General features: G+C 40.0%; 3 protein-coding genes across 3 annotated transcripts in view; 2 read left to right on the top strand and 1 right to left on the bottom strand.

Annotated features, from left to right (window-relative positions):
• Positions 1-1,346, bottom strand: part of tsc2 (TSC complex subunit 2) — a 34,923-nt gene extending 33,577 nt beyond the window's left edge. The window contains exon 1 of the mRNA XM_022208205.2: positions 1,204-1,346. The gene's annotated coding sequence lies outside the window, so the exon portion shown is untranslated. The remainder of the gene's footprint in view (positions 1-1,203) is intronic.
• On the top strand, positions 1,136-5,072 carry nthl1 (nth-like DNA glycosylase 1). Its single transcript, XM_051946556.1, has 6 exons — positions 1,136-1,400; positions 3,017-3,263; positions 3,336-3,506; positions 3,594-3,753; positions 4,059-4,164; positions 4,545-5,072. Exons 1-6 carry the CDS (start codon positions 1,189-1,191, stop codon positions 4,822-4,824), a joined length of 1,176 nt encoding a protein of 391 aa, XP_051802516.1. The 5' UTR covers positions 1,136-1,188; the 3' UTR covers positions 4,825-5,072.
• A 342-nt stretch (positions 5,073-5,414) lies between these two features.
• Positions 5,415-20,810, top strand: LOC110960833 (Na(+)/H(+) exchange regulatory cofactor NHE-RF2-like). Its single transcript, XM_022208224.2, has 6 exons — positions 5,415-6,557; positions 6,877-7,194; positions 16,295-16,486; positions 17,686-17,839; positions 19,476-19,696; positions 19,811-20,810. The coding sequence occupies exons 1-6, from the start codon at positions 6,351-6,353 to the stop codon at positions 19,976-19,978; spliced, it is 1,260 nt and encodes a 419-aa protein (XP_022063916.1). The 5' UTR covers positions 5,415-6,350; the 3' UTR covers positions 19,979-20,810.
• Positions 20,811-21,396: the final 586 nt, after the last annotated feature.

Here is a 21,396-nt window from a genome sequence, read left to right as displayed (position 1 = left end):
ATTGCACATGTCATCATAAATACATAAAGTGACATATATTTGGATTGCATGTTGTGTTACAATATATATTATTACAATTTTTTGAGACATTCTCAAACACCTCAAAAGTGCTCCAAATGAATTCTCAAATCTGTTGTGTTTTAACTTTAACTCTAAAAACAAGTCAGGTAGATCTCCACAGTTATTAATACTGTGAGGACTTAACCTTACAATTACAACTCTTTGTGAAAATTTGCCCTTTATGTAATTTTTTTTGAAGGATTAGGCATAATATACAACTTACTGAGATAAATTCACACAATAAATCATACTGTAGGATCTTAACTCTAATATTTGAATTTATTTGGTAAAATCGTAACAGCGAAACTTTTTCTCTACTGCAAAGCACTTTAGCTAAAGATAAGCTAGGAGAAGATAAAAGAAGATAAAACTAACGGATTTTTTTTGTGAATGTTCTTAAAGAAAATATTACAAGTTTTTATTGATATATATGTAATCATTTTAGATATTTTAAGGATTTTTTGGAAGATTTTTATTCATTTTTTAAAATATTTAAAGGAATTTTCCTGCCAAATTTGGGGGATTTTTTTAAAATAAAACTTTTAGGGGACACTTTAAAGGTATTATTAGAATTTTCTTCCTGAAGGTTTTGTAAATTTTCAGAAATTTGGGGAATTTTTTTGGCTACATTTTTGGAATTTTTTTCAGACAAGGAAACAATATTTTTTGGTGCCTGTAAATGAAGAGAACGGGAGAGTTAAATATTGCACCAGAAAAATGAGATAAAAGTGAAATACTGCACATTACAGCGACAGTGTTGAATTTTAAATGTGTTATATAAATTACAGTCGCTTAACTTGACACATTTTTGCATCTGAGGTTTAAATTTCAGTTTTTATACTATATATTTTTTTCTATTATTATTTAAATGGTAATTTGGAGCTTCTGACAGTATTTCCACATTAGCCTAATACTGCAGCATTATTTTGATTATCTAAGCACACACTGTATTTTTAGCAGTCATTTTTATTAAATTCTTCCAGGTTCATCTAAATTATTGTGTGTATTTATTTATATTACTCAACTTCTGGCGCTCTCCTCGTGACCACAAACTACGAACGGTAAACTAACTTCAGCTCCGTGTAACTGCAGCAGCTCCACGGTGTGTTCACGTACTCTGGTTTGATAATGGCTTCTCCTTACTTCATGCACAGCAGGTCCGTCCTGACCCGCAGTGGGAACCAGTCCGCTGTCTGTCCACCTGCTGCGGCTTCCCTCAGGTCCAAACTCACCCGCAGGAGGACCGAGGACCAGGTTTCCTCTGTGGCGATGAAGGTAGAGGCGGAGGAGGAGGCAGTGTCCGAGCAGAGACCCTCCTCGGCCCCCTTATCGACTGGTAGGTTGCTAGCTGACAGACGCTGATCATTAAAATGTGGAAATAAATGAACTATCAGTCATTTAACTACTTTCTAACAGACTACACTACGCCTGCGCAAAGCCTGGAAAAGTTTGTTTATTCATTTTAAAGTTCGCCTCTGCTAATGGGGAAATTAGGGAAACTTAACTTACAGCTCTGAGCGACTGATTCTGCGTTTTCTTTTCCACAATGTAAAATGATGTACAACAGTGTTAAACATTTTGGGTTCCTATTTTAGTGATGTCTGGAAGTCATTTTAAATGCTTGGAACCCTTATTTTAACTATGAAAAAGAAACAAAAGAAAATGCGTAGTTGTATGTAAACCACATTAAGCTGGGTCTGATGCTGTCTCTGATTTGTGTTTAATACCTTTAAACCTTCTAAACCCCATGCAGTTTCAGTCCTTATTGTGTTTCTTTTATTTTTGCTTCATGGCACCATAAAAATGCCACAATTCATTTACAAAGGAAAAAAAATAAAGTAGAATTTCCTTATTTTACCAAATTAAAAAAAAAAAAAATCTGGACTCAAAAGTGCCCTGAGATGTTACCAATAGGTGGCTCTTCATACCATACATATAAGATAAAATAAACTTTATTGATCCCTCACTGGGGAAGTTTACTACTTACATTTTTATTAGGTTCTGAACTGGTCTCCTCTCCGCTTTGTGTTGACACAGCCAGCAGTTCACCTCAATATTTCCTGACTTTTTTGTCAAGTGACTGTTTGTCACACCTGAGTCAATCATGATTTCACTATTGTGTCAGGTAGCACAGTTTAATCTTACAAAATCTGTCTAGTGCTAGTGTTTTTTGTTTGTTTGTTTGTTTGTTTTAAAGTAAGACAGAATTAAGATTTTAAGCTCAGTTGTTGTAATTTTTTCCCCGGAGTTAACTGCACATCACAGTTAAACAGTTCATCAGAAACCATCGTAATGTCGAAAGTTACATCATTTTTCTGTTTTTACGGTTTTTGTCTCTGATAAATTGTGTAATTTTGATCATTTTTAAAGAATTACATGCCTTTCTAACCTGCCGGCGAGTTTTTGGTTTCAGAGAGTTAACATCTGTTCTGTGGAAGTCCAGTACTCCTTTACGGTAACATTAGATTTATGAGAGTTGCATCAGATTGGTGAATTAGTACTTAGTTGGCTGGATTAGTCAGTAACAGAGAACGGTTTTTAACGCCTTTATAAGGCAGTCCGCTCTGTGGTCATTTTAACTTTCCTTAGGTTTTTATTTATCTTGTATTCTATTGTATTTAACTGATTATTATTATTGCTGTTTCTGTTGTTTATTTTTATTGTTGCATATCGCATTTTATTGTGTTTTGTCTGTTGTTTGCTGCTGGCTGCACCAAAAATTGCCCCGCGGGGACATTAAAGATTTCTTGACTTGACTTGACCTCACCGTGTATTTATTTTATCTATAAATTTAGGATTCAGAAGACTTACTCTTACTGTGATGTAAATGAGATGTACCAAAATCACAAATTACTGTTTTTATAATGTTTGAACAATAATATACTTTTTGCTATGTAGTGTGCTTTCTTTTTACTGATGACTTACTCTATTGACATGTTTCTTCTTATTTAGGTAGCTGTTGTGAACTTAAGTCAAAAACAGAACCAGAAGCTCCACTACAGCATCCACACAGTCGCAGGAGGAGACAGCTAAAGGTGGAATATGACCAGGATGAGGGAGTTTCACCGGTGAAGACGGAGCGCTGGGAACCTCCTGACTGGAGGAAGCAGTTGAGATTCATTCGTGAGATGAGGAGCAGCCGAGATGCACCTGTAGATCACATGGGAGCAGAGAAATGCTACGACCCCAACGCCCCTGGACATGTATGTGTGGAGTAGATTTGTTTTTTAAAGTCTGAATCAAATATTAAATTATTCTGTCTGGGGTTTTCACAGGTGAGGCGTTTCCAGGTGCTGGTGTCGCTCATGTTGTCCAGTCAAACGAAGGACCAGGTGACAGCAGCAGCGATGCAGAAGCTCCGAGCGCACGGCTGCACGGTCGAAAATATACTGGCTACTGATGATGAAAAACTGGGAAAACTCATCTATCCTGTGGGATTCTGGAGGGTAATACAGGATATTTTGTTTTCCTTTGATGTGTTTCAGTCCTTCAGTTTAGTAAGTTAAAGTTAACCTGGTTTCACTCTTCTCCAGAATAAAGTGAAGTATTTGAAGCTGACGTCCGCCATGCTGCAGAAGGAGTTTGGAGGAGACATCCCAAACACTGTGGAGGGGCTGGTTCGTCTACCGGGAGTTGGACCCAAGATGGCTCATCTGGCAATGGACATCGCCTGGGACCAAGTGTCCGGCATTGGTGGGAACCTAAATCTGACGCCTGCACAGACACTTACAAATGAATTATTCATGTTTAAAATAATAGCATGAATTAATCCGCTGAACCCCAAAACCTGTCGGCAGGTTTATAAGATCTATTATCTTTAAAGAAACAGCTAAAATTACATCATTTAGCAGCGCTGGAAAGTGTGAACACAGGAAAAAATTGTGATGGGATGGGATCTGTTGCTTGAGACTGCGTGTGTGTCTAAAAAACTGGTATCTGAGGAATACTGTGAGGACACTCAGTGCATGTGTTCATTTGTGTTGACGATTGTTTTCTAGGCGTGGACACACATGTGCATCGTATCTCTAACAGGCTGGGCTGGCTCAGAAAGCCAACCAAGAACCCAGAGGAAACACGCAAAGCCCTGGAGGAGTGGTTACCCAGGTAACGGCATGAACAACCGGATTCATCGTGGCCAATAAATCTATGGAGGCCAGAGTCACCAAGTCAGAAACATACACTATCAATGACTCTGGGGATTAACCCTCTAAACCATAAGCAGTTTGAGGGAATTTTATTCTCCGGTTGCATTTTTACTGGTGGGAACCAAATCAGAGCTAAAAGGAATTTTGGACTTAACTTTCACCAGTTGGCCAGAAACGTGACTGGTTTTGCTGCTCTGTGACGGCTGGATGTGTAAAACTGTATGATAACATGTTTGCTTTAACTTCTTTATTATTTATTAAGAAAAATACCAACTTTGCGTTTACAGTTTGTTTTACTTTTTAAAATGACTAATAGGTGTTCCTCTGACACTGTTGCAGAGAGCTGTGGAGTGAGATCAACTGGCTGCTGGTGGGTTTTGGACAGCAGGTTTGTCAACCCGTCAGCCCTCTTTGCTCCATGTGTCTGAACCAGAACAGCTGTCCATCTGCCCACAAGTGCTCCCCTGCAAAGAGGCCTAAAGCTGGATCACCGCGTTCTACCAGTCCGACCTCATCCTTCAAAATAAAAACTGAATCTGTTAAAGATGAGACAACAAGCAAGGAACCACCTGTTTCTCCCACCAGACTGAGGAGGCCAAAAAACAAAGTTAACTCTTGATTTTGTGTGAGCCGAACATGAAAACAGACAGTTCATGTTAACACACACTAAAACACTGATATAAGCTGAATATCCAGGTGCTTCAGAAGGTGTGCGGATACTTTCGTGTCTTCTCTTTGTTTGACACTGTAAAAACGTTATCTGTTAAAACAAAAAACATTTTACATTTCCTATGAGATTAAATATTTTTCTACTGTTCTGTTTTGTTTGTTTTTTACTAAATAAAAAGATTATGGACTGAAACTTGATTTGAAAGTCATGTTTTAAGTTTGCCAATTCAGTTTCATTGCATCAACAAGAAAAAAAACACTTCTCTTGAGCTGATATGCAGATATTAGTACTTTAAAATTTATTTTAAATGAACCAGTCAGTCTTTCATGAAATAAGACAAACTGCCTAAAACATTTTTTCCTATCTTGTTTCCATTTTGAAATCATTATACAAATTACGAATGAAAGTAAAGCATTTTAGTTTGATCTGCTTCTTCTGATATTAAATTTATATTCTCACTACTTGATCTGATTTATTGCTCAAAGGCTCATCTGCAGTATCAAAGATTTCTGTCAGTAGTTAAATAAAATGTAATATTCCAGCAGTAGGACAGCTCTTATTTCCACATGAAAGTCTCTTCTTCTCTGATCTAAATATCAACACACACCTTTAACCTCCGCTGTCCTTTTAGTGACTCACCTGTGAAGAGATAAATTGCTGCACACCTGCCACCCCGTAACAAACACAAGGAAAGCCTAAATTTCATGAAACCTTTAAATCGCGTTCTTATTGATATCCGGTGCAGGCAGAGCTATGGGACAGATAAAGGAGATTTCCTCTCTCAGGTCACAGCAGGTTCCTGCCTCTACAGACGGCTGCAAAACTAGAAAATGCCCTCGGCTTTCCTGTTATGTACCTGTTGAACAGATTTCAAACGCACCTGGGCCGCCCTCTGTGAACAGATAACAGCAACTAAACTGATAATGTTTCTCTACAGTAACTACAAACAACACATTCTCCTTTCAGAGTCTCTGCGTCGTCAGGTGCGCACTGAGGCGGACGGTGGCAGCTGTTGTTGACGCCTCTTCACTCTCACCGGGTCGGACGGAGGACACACGCCCTGCTGAGGAGGAGAATTAAGTGTTACGTGCGAGGAACAGCTTTCTAATCTCTGATCTCTTGGATTATTCCTCTAATGGACGGGACTTAGCCCCTGTCTTTGGTTTTGGACCACACTTTTACGCACACTGCGCACTGCCTTTTACGCGCTCAAATCAGCGCCCCTGGAACTTGCACGATGGATTAATTCCTCATTAGTTTTAGTCCTTTTTTTTTTTTTTTACTTATGCTCTTGGGACAATTGTGGATTAATAAGGGACTCGCATGATGCTGAATGATGATGATCTTTTGGTCACTGAAGCGCGCAGCCGTACGTTGGATTAAGAGGCAGGGACTCTCCGCAGCTCTTGGACCGAGCACCAGTGTATTCTCCTGAGACACTTTGACCTGTTTTCCCCTTCTATTGACGCGCAGGGATGGAGTGCGAGCTGAGACCGAGGCTCTGTTTTCTGACCAAAGGAGAGCGCGGTTATGGGTTCCACCTGCACGGTGAGCGGAACAGAGGCGGACAATTTATCCGCAAAGTAGAGCCCGGTTCTTCGGCTGACCTGGCCGGGCTGCGACCAGGAGACCGTGTGGTGGAGGTGAACGGGGAGAATGTGGAGAAAGAAACTCACCATCAAGTGAGTTGTGGCACAATGATTCACTTTTTAAAAAAAAAAAAGACAAACAAGTGCGTGCGAGGTAAAGACGTGCCAAGAGAGGCGCATGAACTCTCACAGGTACAAACAATGAGTTCTATACCTGTTAGACCACTTTTCTGTTGCCTCAGGAGAAGGAGGAGGGGGCTATTAAATGGGTCAGTGTGAGCCTGTGTAATGGGAATCACTGGGTGTCTTTGTTATTAGATAAAAGTGCACATTGTAGGGCAGTTCCAAGCAAACAGCATGCATCAAATTAGTGATAAGCCTCCTCACTGCTCTTGACTTCTCCTCTGTGCAGGTGGTGAATCGTATCCGAGAGGTTCCCCATCGCACCAGGATGCTGGTGGTGGACAGAGATACAGACGACCACCTCCGCAGCCGTGGCCTAGCCTGCACAGAAGACCTGGCCATCGAGATGGGAACCCTCTCCCCGCGGCCCTCGCCCAGGCCCACGCCCTCCACCTCCCCCATACCCAGAGAGAACTCGCCTCTGCCACCTAAACCCAACCACACTCACGCATTTAACTTTCCTGCTGCAGAGGCACCCACTCGCATGATCACACAAGACAAAGTCAAGAGATCCTCAGTGACCTCAAGCACGACGACAGACACGGAGGTAAGCATCAGCACTCGAGAGTTTAGAAAAATCAGAACGCTGCACAGGTTTTAGCAGAAAAGTCCAAAGAAAAAGGAGAAACGAGTCCTAATTCTGCAGGTGGGTTGGTTAGTTGGTCAGTCTGAATTGTTGCAGTGTGTAACTGTGTTAAGTATTTGAGCTTCACTCTCCTATCTGATGTCTGTCCAGCACTAGTCTGGACTTGGAACCCCTGCCCTCTGGAAACAGTCCGACTGCAGTGCTTATAGAAACAATCTGGTGACTTCTCTTAACAGGTGGGAGGGGAAGCTTCTGTTACCTTTACACAAACCTACAGTAAGGCAGACAGACCAACACTGTGAGACAAGAAAATGATGATTTAAAGCCACAAAAAGGAGGCTGAGAAAACATCTGAACCAAGTCACGTGTGCAGAGTAGGAACTGCTTGAAAGGAGGCAGCTTGTACTATATGCAGAATTTTTTATGAACAACCCACCTCTCCCGGTCAAATGAAGCATTGTATACAAGTTGAATAAGGAATAAAACTGTTAATTACAGCGGGTATTTGTGAGAAGTTTCATTATACATCCTGTCATTTGCTTAACTATGTCCAGAGCTCTATTGTTGCATCCGTTTATAAGCCGCTGTTTCCTCTCACAGGTGCGAACATTTAGAATGCATATTGTATCTAAAAGGAGCTGCCTCTTTGTGCATACTGGGATTCAAAATCTCACACTGAACCATCAGGTTGTTTCCACCTGATTGAAGATCAGCTTTGCTCACCTGACTGTGCTTCCTGCTGCAACATGCAGAACTGTGGGGATTGTTTAGTCACAATGAGCAATCAAATTAGAAAGACAGTGTGATGTTGGGTGCATCCGATGGAGGTCTACACCATGCACTCACTTCCCTGAGACATACAATGAGTTTAAAACTCACTTGTTCCTTGTTATTTTCTTTGTATATAGGGCACTATGTAGCAGGATTTAAACCATTTGAACCCTAAGCAGTTTCTTGGCATTTTTTGTTTGCTCCTGTCACATTTTAACTTTATATGGGCTCATTTTTCACTGCAATGTGAAGCCCTGCACCTCTATGGAAACAGCATAATGATGACTAGAAGCAGAAAAAATTAAACATGTCTTCCGTGCGGGCTGCACAGTGGAGTAGTGGTTAGCACTTTTGCCTTGCAGCAAGAAGATCCCCGGTTCGAATCCCGGGGTGGGCCTGGGATCTTTCTGCATGGAGTTTGCATGTTCTCCCTGTGCATGCGTGGGTTTTCTCCGGGTACTCCGGCTTCCTCCCACAGTCCAAAAATATGCTGAGGTTAATTGAGTACTCTAAATTGCCCGTAGGTGTGAATGTGAGTGTGATTGTTTGTCTGTATATGTAGCCCTGCCACAGACTGGCGACCTGTCCAGGGTGTCCCCTGCCTTCGCCCGAGTCAGCTGAGATAGGCTCCAGCACCCCCCGCGACCCTAGTGAGGATAAAGTGGTGTATAGAGAATGGATGGATGGATGTCTTCAGCGCAGTATAACAACATTTTTAAAACATGGAATTATCATGTGAAACATTTTTACAAGTGCCCACAGGTGTTACTACGACTAGAAAAAAGGTGACTACACACAATTGATATTTAGCTACTTAGATTTTTAGTTTGCTTCCATACATGTCACCTCTCCTCCGAGTGTAAACACTGCCTGCAGTTCAGCCAAGTTCCACTGAAAAGTCCCTGAATGTTTGTCCCATGTCTGTTGGTTGCAGCTGAGTTACTAGTGGCTTCTCAGTTGCTCTGAGGTGTGCTGAACTGGTGTTTTCTTACATAATCTGATTCATGTAACTGATTTTGTTGAGCAAATTTTTAAATGAGGCATGGCAAATGTATAGTGATTTTGATTAAATATGCTTTTAGGATTTATTTGGTTATTTTTTTAATAGAAAGTTGAAAATCTCTAAACTTTTTCTGCCTTTACAGTTTCTGCCTCTGATAAGGAGTGTAATTTTGGTGTTTGTTTGTTACAAGTTTTCTAGACTTTACTTAAAGTGGTTTTTGACAAATCAGCATCTGAGTGTCTGCAAGGCAGGAAGAAAGGGCCAGGCAGGCATGGGAAGCATCTGATTTTCACATAAAAGTGCTGAGTGATTAAATTCAACTACACAAAGTCATGTTGTCCAGCTGTTAGACTCTGTACTCTTCAGAAACATACAGCCAAAAGAAAGGATCAGGTCTAAGCTGGTGTCATTCTTTGAAATTAACACAAAATAAAACACAAACTAATTTGTACATTTCTGAGTCAGCATGACGTAGGAAAATTTCCACACGCAGCACAGGACATCACCATGATGTCTTAATGTCAGACTGGCGGCAGAAATAACTGAGAACTGCCTGTCAGAGATTGGGCTCAATGTTTGGGCTCCAAACAAAAATTCTCAAGACCAGCGGCTCACATCAAATTGCCACCTGTTTAGCTGAAGGCAGGGTAAATAGAGGCTGCCCCTGACTAGCCGTCAGGGCTGTTTTTCTCAGTAAAATATTGAGATAAAACAACTCCAAGTGCAAGACGATCAGATCAGCTCCAGTGCAACATTACAACATAACCACCCACAGTAGCTCCAACTGGAAGTAACTGTAACCAAACTATCCACAGTGAATGACAGGATATGTGCTGGTGTCTATTGTTCTAAAAACATTCTGAGCAAGTTCTACAAGGTTCTAGTAATGTTCCAGCAGGATTGTTTTCTTTTAGTTCCCAAAGTGGTATTCTTAAATGTTCTCCAAAGACATTCTAAAAATGTTTGGTGATAACATTTCATCCTAACATTTGTAAAATTATTTCAAAATGTTTCATCAAAAAGCTTCTTCCCTTGCTGTCATGTAACGCTGTGTATCATTGTGGGAATGTTTTATAGAAGAACATTCTGTTTCACCTCAGCAACACTTACAAAGCATCCTTGGAAAATCAGAGGCAAAACGTTCTGCCTTTGTTAATATATGAACTCACAAGAACATTTTATTTTAAAAAAACAAAAAACTTCTGTCATCGGAAGCCTTGATGACATCTTAAAAACATTTTTGAATCTTGGTCTGGGAATGATCTGTGGTCCTGACAACATCCTCAAAACATTCTCTTAATGTGGCAGTTAAAACTAGTTCACTTTTAACCTTTTAGGAATATTATCTGAACTTATAAACATCTCTCAAAACATTATTTGAACGTCTGAATAAAATGTTTCTTTGAAACTTTAGAATTTGTAGGAGCATTTTGTGCTGGGACTCCAGACAGCACCACTGGGAAGGACAACATTTTAATTTTTTTAACTTTGGCTGTTGTGAAGTCAATTTGAGGATATTTGATTAATTTCACATTTCTGACTAAATAAACAGTTTTAAAGATATTTTTTCTCCTTGCCAAACCTATGCTAAGTTTAGCTGAAGAACAAGTGTTTTTCATATCCACAGATTTACTGCAAGAGAAATAGATACAGCACTACTCCGATATTTTGGTTGTCATTCATTTGAAACCACTAAAACTATTAACAGCTACTACATTTGTTAGAGTCCAAGTGGAAAGTTTTTTGCATTGAAATAAATAATCTCTTCATGCCCTACAGTGACTTAGATGTAACTCTACACAGCTGCTTTTTCTCAAATGTGCAGCTCTGTCAAGCCCCACCTCTTTTTCTGTCCCCTCAGCAGCTCGAGCACACCAGCTCACCTACAGCTCTGCTCAAACACTATAAAACTACTTTACATTATGCAATGGCATGTTAGGATATGGAGGCAATTCAGGCATATATGTTAGAACTGGAAACCAGTTCTGAATAGGAACAATGGTGCTGTCCCACCCTGCAAGTTGAAAGGATGTTTGTAATGTATGAAACCCCAAAAGTCTCACTGCATTTTAGAGACCTAAAAACACTGCAGTACCAAGATAAAAATGCTCAGCCATTGTTTTGACTGTTTATTTTAGTCATGATGTGTCTTCCAGCATATAAAACATCATATAGTTATGTTTATCCTCCGACCTCCAAATCCTGCTGGTAAAGGCATATTCTCTCTTTTTTTCTTTTTTTTTTGAAGTCAAAATGACTCAATTTCCAGAAACTGTGACAGCAGAAAGAGTCATTAGATTTTCATCTTTTTGACAGTTCTTGAAGGGATGATTTGTAATGCAATGTGCTGTTGGAAATACACTGCCTGGCCAAAAGAAAAAAAGATTGCCACCTGGATTTAACTAAGCAAATACTCAAGAGCCTTCCACTGGATAATTACTGCAGTGATGAATAAGTTTCAGCTGCAACAACTTATTTAACCCTAGATGATGCAGTGAGGAGCTTCTCATTTCTTAAACAACCATGTTGGAAGACGTATCCTGTGGTCATGGAAAGGAGGCCAACAGTCAGGCCTACACTCAGGAAACGGCTCTATCCCGATGGGTCAAAGACTGGGAGGAGAAGATCCGACCTTATCTGCAATCTGTGTCAGAAGGTTCAAATTATTGGCCTGCATCAAGCAAAGAAAACAACTAAGGAGATTTCTGAAACTACTAAAATCACGTTAAGAACTGTCCAACGCATTATTAAAACCTGAAGGATAGTGGTGAACCATCAACTTTGAGCAGCAAATGTGGTCTGATGAGTCCAGATTTACTTTGTTCCAAAATGATGGGGCATCAGGGTAAGAAGAGAGGCAGATGAAGTGATGAACTCATCATGTCTAGTCCCTAGAAGCCTGTGGGGGTTAGGGTTATGATCTGGGGTTGGTCAGGTTCAGCAACATTATGTTCATAAAGAATGAGGTCAGCTGACTACCTGAATATACTGAATGACCAGGTCTTTACATCAGTGGAGGTTTTCTTCCCTGATCATTCAAGTTATGTTCCAAGATGATGATGCCAGGATTCATGGGGCTCACATTGTGAATGAGTGGATCAGGGAGCATGAGACGTCATTTTCGCAGAGTTCAGACCTCAGCTCCACCGAGAATCTTTGGGATGTTCTGGACAAGACTTTGTGCAGCGGTCCAACTCTCCCATCATCAATACAAGATCTTGGTGAAAAATTAATGCATCTCTGGACACAAATAAAAGCTGTGACATTGCAGAAGCTTATTGAAATGATGCTACAGCGAATGAGTGTCATACTCAAAGCTAAAGGCAGTCCAAACAAAATATTTGATTGTGCAACTTTTTTTTTGACAGGGCAGTGTATGTTGCAAATCTAAGCTTAAAATGGTTATATTTATTCAGAATCACTTTATTCTACATATCTCATCTAAATGTCTGTGTAGATTCTCAGTCATCGAGGTCATGCAATCGTAGGAACTTCAGTAGAAATCAACTGGACTTATCTTGTAGGTTCTTGAAGATGTTTCACTTTCATCCAAGAGGCTTCTTCAGTTCTAGCTGATTAATGGGGAGTGAAGCTCCTATGATCTTGTTGGAAATTTCTAAAAAAAAAAAAAACTCTGTGCACCAGATACTGTAAAAAAAAAAAGTAAAACTGCTGCACTTGTTATGACTGATTCAGCTGCAACCAAAAGCTCATGTGATAATAGTATTGTGACTTAGATGTGACTTAGAGAGATTTAGAGAAAATAAGACATACAAGAGCAATAAATGGAATGTGTCATGGTTCAAAAACAGTTTACAGAGGAAACTGTTGGAAGATATGTTCAGCATTTTGAAAGTGGAAGTGAAAAGTGTTTAAAAAAAAAACAAAAAAAACAAAACACAGAGTTGCTCGAGGTTGTAAAAATGTAAATCGTAAAATATCTGTAGTTGGTAGAGCCACCATTTTTCCAACATGGGTAACATCAGTGGGAAAAATGTTGCACGTTAAAATGTACTGATCCTACATACAATGACAACATGAGTTGTAGCACTTTCTATGTGATTATTTATATCCAGTAATTCTGACTTAAGAACCATTACAGCAAACTAATCTCAGCTGAAGGTCCTGGGATTTTTCACGATAAGCCAACAAAAGACAAATTTACACTTTTACTCACAGATTGTCTGTCATCCTTCTAACTCTCTGTCATTCATCTCATGACTGACATTCACTTCACTGTACACGTAAATACAGACGTGATTTCATTGTTGCATGATATTATTATGGCAGCAGATGCCCATATAGAGCAGCCTTACGCAACCAGTGTTGGCTGCCATCACCAACACACACCGGTCTGCCTCGCTCGCACCTTCAACTTTCACTAACCTTGCTAAAGAAGATTTTCTCAGGTTTAGAACAACAATGTCTTTGTTGGTTTTCCAGTTAAATCAAGAGACAAAACACAGGATGAATCTCTGAACTTCAACCAAAGTTCTCCCTAAAATGTCAGATAACTGTGAATGTCCACTTTAATTTCCTAGAAGTCATCTTCAGATTACGTGTTTTTCCTGAAAACAGTCCAAAATCGATAATAGAATAAAAATATTTGACTGGCATTAGTAAATGTCAGTCATTCTTGCTCAAAAATGGCTTAAAAGAAATTGCAGTCAATTGATCGCATTTTTTAAAGAAATAACTGGTTTGATTAACATGATCACAAGAAGCATTCCACGTGTAGAAAAAGCTCTCTGGGTCCTCAAATAGATCAGCTTAGATATTTCCAGGTCACCGTGGTGTGCAGCCTGTGAGTCAATTAATTTGGGCCAGCATGACAAATATAGCAAACAGGCCGAGCACATAAACAGAGGTTCTTCAAAGCCAGTCACCGTGACACCATAGCGATCTGTCACATTCAGGCCCTCATGGACGCACTTCCTGTTTGTGTCTTATATCCAGTCTGCTCGAGATGAAGCAGAAAGGACATGAGATCTTGGTTCACCACAAAGTTAGGCAGTATTAACCAAATACAGCTGCAACAATGAATTCATTAGTTGTCACCTGTTCAGTTAACTAGCAATTATTCTGATACTCAATTAAGCCTCGAACCCAAAGCAGTTTTCTGCTTGTGTCACATTTTACCTCAGTGTGGGCTCTGTTTTCACAGCAATGTAAAGTCCTGCTGCTCTATGAAAACAGCACAAGCATGGCTAGAAGCAGAGAGAATTTTGAAATGCCTTCTGTGCAGTATAACACAGATATAATGCTATATATTATTAAAAACACAAAAGATGACTGCTGAATTGACATGCAATATTTTGTGCCCACAGTTGTCACTCATAAAAGAAAAAAGTGGTGTCTCTTCGTATCATATATAATTTAATATTTATATTTTTACAACCTCGAGAATCTGTGCATTTTTAAACTACTCTGCTCATCAACTCTAGAGAAATATTTCATTTATTTTCTTGCTCGAGTATGCTTCATTTTGCTCTCAGTCTAAGTGGCCACAGGTGTTACCAATACTGGGAAGAAAAATGGCGACTCTACATTGTTGATTTGTTTCAATACTTGTTTCTAACTGCTCTGTGTCAGACAGCCTGCAGCTCAGCTGAAAAATGCCTGAATTTTCTTTACAAAATTGTTGGTTGCAACTGAGACACTTTTCACTTCACAGTTGTGCGGAAGAGCCCTGATATTTTATTTTATTTTATTTTATTTGTTGTTGCAGAATCTGGTTAGAAAAAACTTTTCATCTTTGATAAATGTATAAAAGAGACACATGGAATAAATGGACTTTGATTAAATATCACAATTTTTTTGCTTTGATTTGATGAAATCTGTTAGATGGGTATTTCAAAGACTGTCTGAAAGTTGTCTTCCTGTTTTTAACGTTTCTGGCTGAGAAATAGTGCCATATTGGTGTGTTTTTTTTCAAATGATAACATGCCGTTCAAACCTTCTGGTGGATTTTGAGGTTCCCTTTGAGTAATTCAAAATTCTCTGACTCCTGCTTCTCAAATTTGACTATCTCCATATCTTTGGGTGGTGGCAAAACAGGTCCTTTGTCATCGAAGGCTTCGGTAAATACTGATCAACATTTTTCACCATTTTCTGACATTTTATAGCCCAAACAAATAATCAATTAATCAAGGAAAATGAAAACAAAATGAATGATTAGTCACAGCTCTAGTGCCTCATAGTGGAAGTCAAGGTCATTAGTTCAGTCATGCAATGTCTCATGCAAACTGTCGTTGGTCATCAGGCTCAGGATCAATCTTGACGTCTCTCATCCAGATCCACTTAGCCCACTCTGCTGTAAGCCCACCGGCTTATCGTGGCTGTGACTTTCTCTGAATCAGCTCACAGTACAAACTACATACACAGTCAAAGATGCAATGACGACATTAACACTGAAACGGACGTCAAATGCACATTTTCATGGAAAAATTCTTCACCTAACAGTTAATTATGTTCATCTAAACTCACTGTTTACTTGAAAACACTGATTAGAACGACATGATTTTGTCAAAAGATAATATGATATGATCATATTGTCATGAAACAACTGCACCGCTAACTGATACGCCATATTGAGTTATTGCCCAGCCCTAACCTGCACAATCTATTGCAATCCGATACAGCAGCCTTGTCATAAAGCCCGTCCTGTGAAAACCATACTGTTCCCTTCTTGTTTGTTTGCTTGTTCCAATATAGGCCATAATTAATGGTGCACTGCATGAAGCATAGTGTAACACAACATCACTGCAACTTCAGAGAGCCAGAAAACAGTGTACATGTAATGGACCATGCCAGTGTTTTGTAGGTTTTAACTGCCTGAATAAGAACTTTATAATCTTAGTTAAACATGTTAAAGTCCATTCTGCACATGCTAGATTTTTGGATGCATGACTCATAAAAGCAGCCACTTTTTTTGTCCAGGCCTGTTTCATGAGTTTATTTTTTAAAATAATTCTGTTAAACCATAGTTCAAAAGCAATGTCTGATTTTTATTGCTTAATTTTCATAGAATTTTTATTTATTATTACTTTTGGCAGATTCAAATTATTTCTGTGACCATTGTGGGTTTTTCTTTCATTAACCGAGGGATACCAACAATTTTGTCCACGTGTGTATATGATTTGTTGACAAATCCTTGCACTGAGCTGATTTATATTGCGCATGTACACCTTATAAGATGCTAACTCTCAGTTTGTACCACAGGCAACATTTCAACACCATCTTTTGTAAAGTTCTTCATCTTTGGAATTGCCTTGTTTCTATTTACAGCTGCAGGCTGAACCTTCACCAGAGCCGACAGGTGAGCTCCTTCCCCGTCTGTGTCACCTGATAAAGGGGGAAAACGGCTACGGCTTCAACTTACACAGCGATAAGACAAAAGGTGGACAGTTTGTACGAGCCGTGGACCCTAACTCAGCTGCTGAGAGCGCAGGAGTCCGAGCTGGAGACAGAGTAGTGGAGGTACGAAAAAACACACTCATATAAAAAGAAATAGGAGGTATGGGATGCCATCATCAGATGATTTTGAGGAACTAACAGCAAAAAAAACCAGTGTACAAATGCTGTATTAGTCCTCTGAGTCTCAAGCAGTTCCTGGGTGTTTTTTTTTTTTTGCCCGTCACATTTTTACTCAATGTAGACTCATCATCCTCTGCAATATAAAGTCCTGCACCTCTATGAAAACAGCACAACCGTAGCTAGAAGTAGACAGAAGTCCAGAAAGTCTTTTTTCAGTGTTACACAGTTAGAATATAATAAATCATAAAAAATAAGTAAACAAATGGCTCATTGTAGAAACACTGAAAAAACCTGGAGTCAACATGTACAACATTTTTTCCATGTGACTACGGGTGTTACTTAAACTGGAACAAATAGTTACTCATGCTATTGATATTTAACAATTTACATTTTTAATTTGTTTCCATATATGTGTTTCCTGTCTGCTCTCTGTAAACACAGCCTGCAGTTCAGCCTAGTTATCTGTCTAATCTTTTATCATGTGACCGTTGGTCACAGCTGAGCCACTCATGGCTTTTCAATTGCACCAAAGAGTACAGATTTTTTTGTTTTTTCACGGAATTTGGTTACAGGTAAAAGTTGAATTTTTAATGAGACTTGTTATATGAAGTTGTTTTCATTAAATAGCATGATTTTCCGTTTTCAACAAAAAGACTGAGGTGGAAATTCAGGAAAATCTTTGTGTTTTTACAGTTGTTGGCTCTGATAAATGCTTCTTTTTAAAGATAACATGGTTTCAAATCTGCCAGCCGGTTTTGGGGTTCAGAGGGTTAATCAGTTCCATGCACTGATTTGATGTGTGATTGGATTAGAACAGATTAGCCGGACTCTGGCTTAGCATAGACGACAGAGAGAGGTGTTGTTTAAAGAGAGAAAGGAAGTGGCAATGACATGGCATAATATTCCTACATATATCCATTTCTGTGTTTGAGGTGTGCGGGTGATATAGAGGAAGAGTCTGGAGGCAGGAAGGGATTCATGTAAATCAGTTCCCGCTTAGATTGTATCTGTGCGTCACGTTGTTTCCTCTCCCAGATCTCTCCCTTGTGTCTGTCTCATTAGATCATGTCTCTGCGTCTTTCCTCTTCTTCGTCTTAACTTTTCTGCACTGACATTTCCTTTTTTTTTCTCCTCTGTCTCAGGTGAATGGAGCACCAACAGAGGGCCTGAGGCACTCAGAGGTGGTGGCACTGATCAGGACAGGAGGTGAGGAAGTACGCCTCCTAGTGGTCGACCCAGAGACAGATGAGCTTTTCCAGAGACTGGAAATCACACCGACTGCCAGCCACACCAAAGGTTGAAAAGCACCCATGCTCACATACACAACTCTTTTAAGGTGCTATGTTATACTCTTTTTCAGCAAATTAATCAAAGCCGTAAATTTCCCCAGAATGTGCCTTTCATTTTTTTTTAGCTCAAAATACTGCAAAGTTGGTTCATTTCACCATTACTGTAAAACCTGTTTCGAAAGTAAGCTGCTATTGTCCACACCCAACAGTTGATCATACAGCACCTCACAGAGAGAGGGACTTTCTCTTGATCATTTCACCTGGGAATGTTGCAGAAGGGGCTGGACAGTGGAGTAGTGGTTAGCACTTTTGCCTTGCAGCAAGAAGATCCCCGGTTCAAATCCCGGGGTGGGCCTGGGATCTTTCTGCATGAAGTTTGCATGTTCTCCCTGTGCATACGTGGGTTCTCTCCAGGTACTCCGGCTTCCTCCCACAGTCCAAAAATATGCTGTGGTTAACTGGTTACTCTAAATTGCCCGTGAGTGTGATTGTCTGTATATGTAGCTCTGTGACAGACTGGCAACCTGTCCAGGGTGTCCCCTGCCTTCGCCCGAGTCAGCTGGGATAGGCTCCAGCACCCCCCACGACCCTAGTGAGGATAAAGCGGTGTATAGAGGATGGATGTCGCAGAAGTTATAACACAGCTGTTTACTTAAGAGGAGGTGAACTGCAGGTGAAGAACTGTAGCTTGAAAATGGTGCTGAAGTGACTGTGGGTAAACATATTGACTGAATGGGCTGTGTTTCAATCACCATTTCGTACTTGTTCTGTTGTCTGACAACAGAACCAGAAAAATATGCAAATCAGAGCAGCTTTAATGGGAATTTGGCTGTATTAAAATGCAGTATATCTGAGCACAGGGAGCAGGAGAGAAGAAAACTGAAGACCAGTTGAGTTAGGCTACAGTAAAGCCCAGCAAATGGCATTAAACGCAGTAACCCAGCCAATCTTATTTACTGGTTTCAGATCAATCCTAAAGTTTCCACCATCTGTGATTGTCCCTCAACTTTGCATCTTCTACAAAGCACTGAACTGTGGGCATACGATCAAATCCAATGGTTACATTTGCCACATTATTGGCACAACATGCTAACATTAACAAGAAGCGGAAACTTCTTGTTAGTGTTAGCATGTTGTGCTAGCATGTTGATGTGGTTACACTTCCATTAATAATAAAAATAATCCACTGGGTGTTCAGTTCTTCAGATGCTGGGAGTGCATGAAGACTCTAGTGTTCACTCTTCCAGACAACAGCAGAATATTTTGTGTTTTGTTTGTTGCTAAAACATTTTAGAGTTAGCAAAAGCAGCTCTAAAAAAAATAGACAAACTTGGTGGACTGTGAGACAGCTGCTTATTCTCAAAGGTTTACCTTGAAGCGACAGGCAATGAGGGGGGCAAAATTATACAAAGTTTGATTGGTTGTTTAGGTGGAACATAGCACTTGCGTCCAATTTTTTAGCAGCTTGTGAAGTTGGGAGGCTATCTAGTTGATGGGAAGCTTGACAAATTGTAGAGGTAAACTTTTTCACCTTCTGCACCTCCAAGTTTATAACAATTGCATAACACAATAGATTTGCACCATATGGGACCTTTAAATCCTCCAGAGAGAATGCTTGATGTTGTGTCTGGTACTTTTCTCAGAGATCTATGTGGATGAAAGAGCCGCAGAAAGCGTCCCGCCAACACCATCTCCAACCACTGAACTACCCGCTGCAGAGCCACCGATCATCAACGTCACTCTGACAAACTCTCCAATCTCAAGATCGTCTCCAAAACCTCGAACCAATGGGAGCTCAGCGTCCCAATCCTCCAGGAGCTCCACCACCCAATCAGAGATCAGCAGCTCAGACATGAGCTTCCAGGTGAGACAGGAGCTGTGTGAGACAGAGACAATGTGAGAGGGAGACAAAGCAGTCAGAAAATGAGGAGGGTGAGTGTGAACACGAAGCATGTCTGTCTGTGTGTGTGTGTTGTAGGTCCCTGATGAGGACGAAAGGCGTGTTTCAGATCCTTTCTTGGACAGCGGCCTGCGTCTGAGTCCCACGGCTGCTGAAGCCAAACAAAAGGCCCTCGCCGGCCGCAACAAGAAGAGAGCACCCCCTATGGACTGGAGCAAGAAACAAGAGATTTTCAGCAACTTCTGAACCACAAAGACAAAAAAGGGGAAGAAAGGCACAAAGTGAGGAATGATATCAAGATTCTTTAATGTTTATACTGTAATATGAAGTTCTGTACCTCCATCTTGCAGAGGTGTGGACATGGAAGGAGTAAAAAGGAAAAAGAGGTGGCTAAGAGCATTTGTAGTAATATTCTTAAACTATATTCTGTGTATCAGTGCTTTGTAAGATATCCGATAGTATTCTCTAGATGTTTGCTTTACAGTATTTGTAAGGACAAAGACATGCTCTGTGGATGAGTCATAAATCTTTCATGACATTAATGACCATTTACTAAGGGATTCTTATATGCAAATGCTCTTTGGTCAGCACATAGTGTTTCTCTTCATTAAGTTGTAATCACTTCTGAGTCATGAGTGGAGATTATGAGCTTCTACGCTCCCGTTTCTGCGATATTATCAGCATTTTCCTGATTTGGGCTGTGTTCTCTGTAGATAAGCTTTTCTGTTGTAACTAGTTAAGATTTTATTGCTTTTGAAGGAATAACTTTATGCATTTCCATTATACAGTGAGGTCTGGCATAGGTATCTACTTTAGTTCTCACACCAGGTACCATTTCAGTGTAAATACAGAGCAAACAGCTGAGGCTAAGTTATGAATGATGTTTGATCACCTCAGTGCTTCTCTTAAATGTCTCAGCGTGATTTCTGAAAGGGAAAACATTTTAAAGAAACAGATGGTTGACTAGAGCTGTAGACCCTCTGATTATTTACTGTAGCTTTTTTGAAGAATTTTCTCTACAATGGGATGGTCGAAACTTGGTCACGATGTGAAATAAACATTCACAGTATGAGTGAAATGTGACTATGGTGTAAATTATTGATGCATCATGTAATGTACCCAGAGTTAGGTAAACATTCCAGTGCAGACATGGTACTCACTTTAAATTCTTTTACTGATGAGGCCAGCGAATGGCATTTGGACTAATAATTAAGCTTTACATACAAAAACAAGGAAAAGAAAGTGATCAACAAGGACAACAAACAGATTACCAGCGGTGTGGCTTTTCCATGATGAAGAGCTGGAAGAAGAAATGGGACGAAGGCAGTCTCAGACGTGGGTATACTGCTATTGGACAGGTTAGTACTAATGTAAAATATTTTGAGTAAGCTGCATCGCTACAACCAGTAGCTACATACACTAATAAACATAGATCAGCTGTGGTACAGTATATGTCACAAGCTTGTGTTGATAAAACATAACATCTGCACTTGTTAACTGAAGGTGTGCTTAAACAGAGCAAAGAGGCGACAAGTATGGAAGCAAATTAAACCGTTAGCAATGAAAGTATCTACAGTATGTCACATCACTGTTTCTTCTAGTATTGGTGTTGATAGCACCTGCGGACACTTGGAAAAAAGCTGTGCTCCTTGATCTCAAGTTAT

The sequence above is a fragment of the Acanthochromis polyacanthus genome, chromosome 3, assembly GCF_021347895.1.
Source record: "Acanthochromis polyacanthus isolate Apoly-LR-REF ecotype Palm Island chromosome 3, KAUST_Apoly_ChrSc, whole genome shotgun sequence".
In the NCBI taxonomy this organism is placed as follows: Eukaryota; Metazoa; Chordata; class Actinopteri; family Pomacentridae; genus Acanthochromis; species Acanthochromis polyacanthus.
Note: the sequence above shows the minus strand (reverse complement) of the source record. Positions and strands in the feature narration are given on the sequence as shown.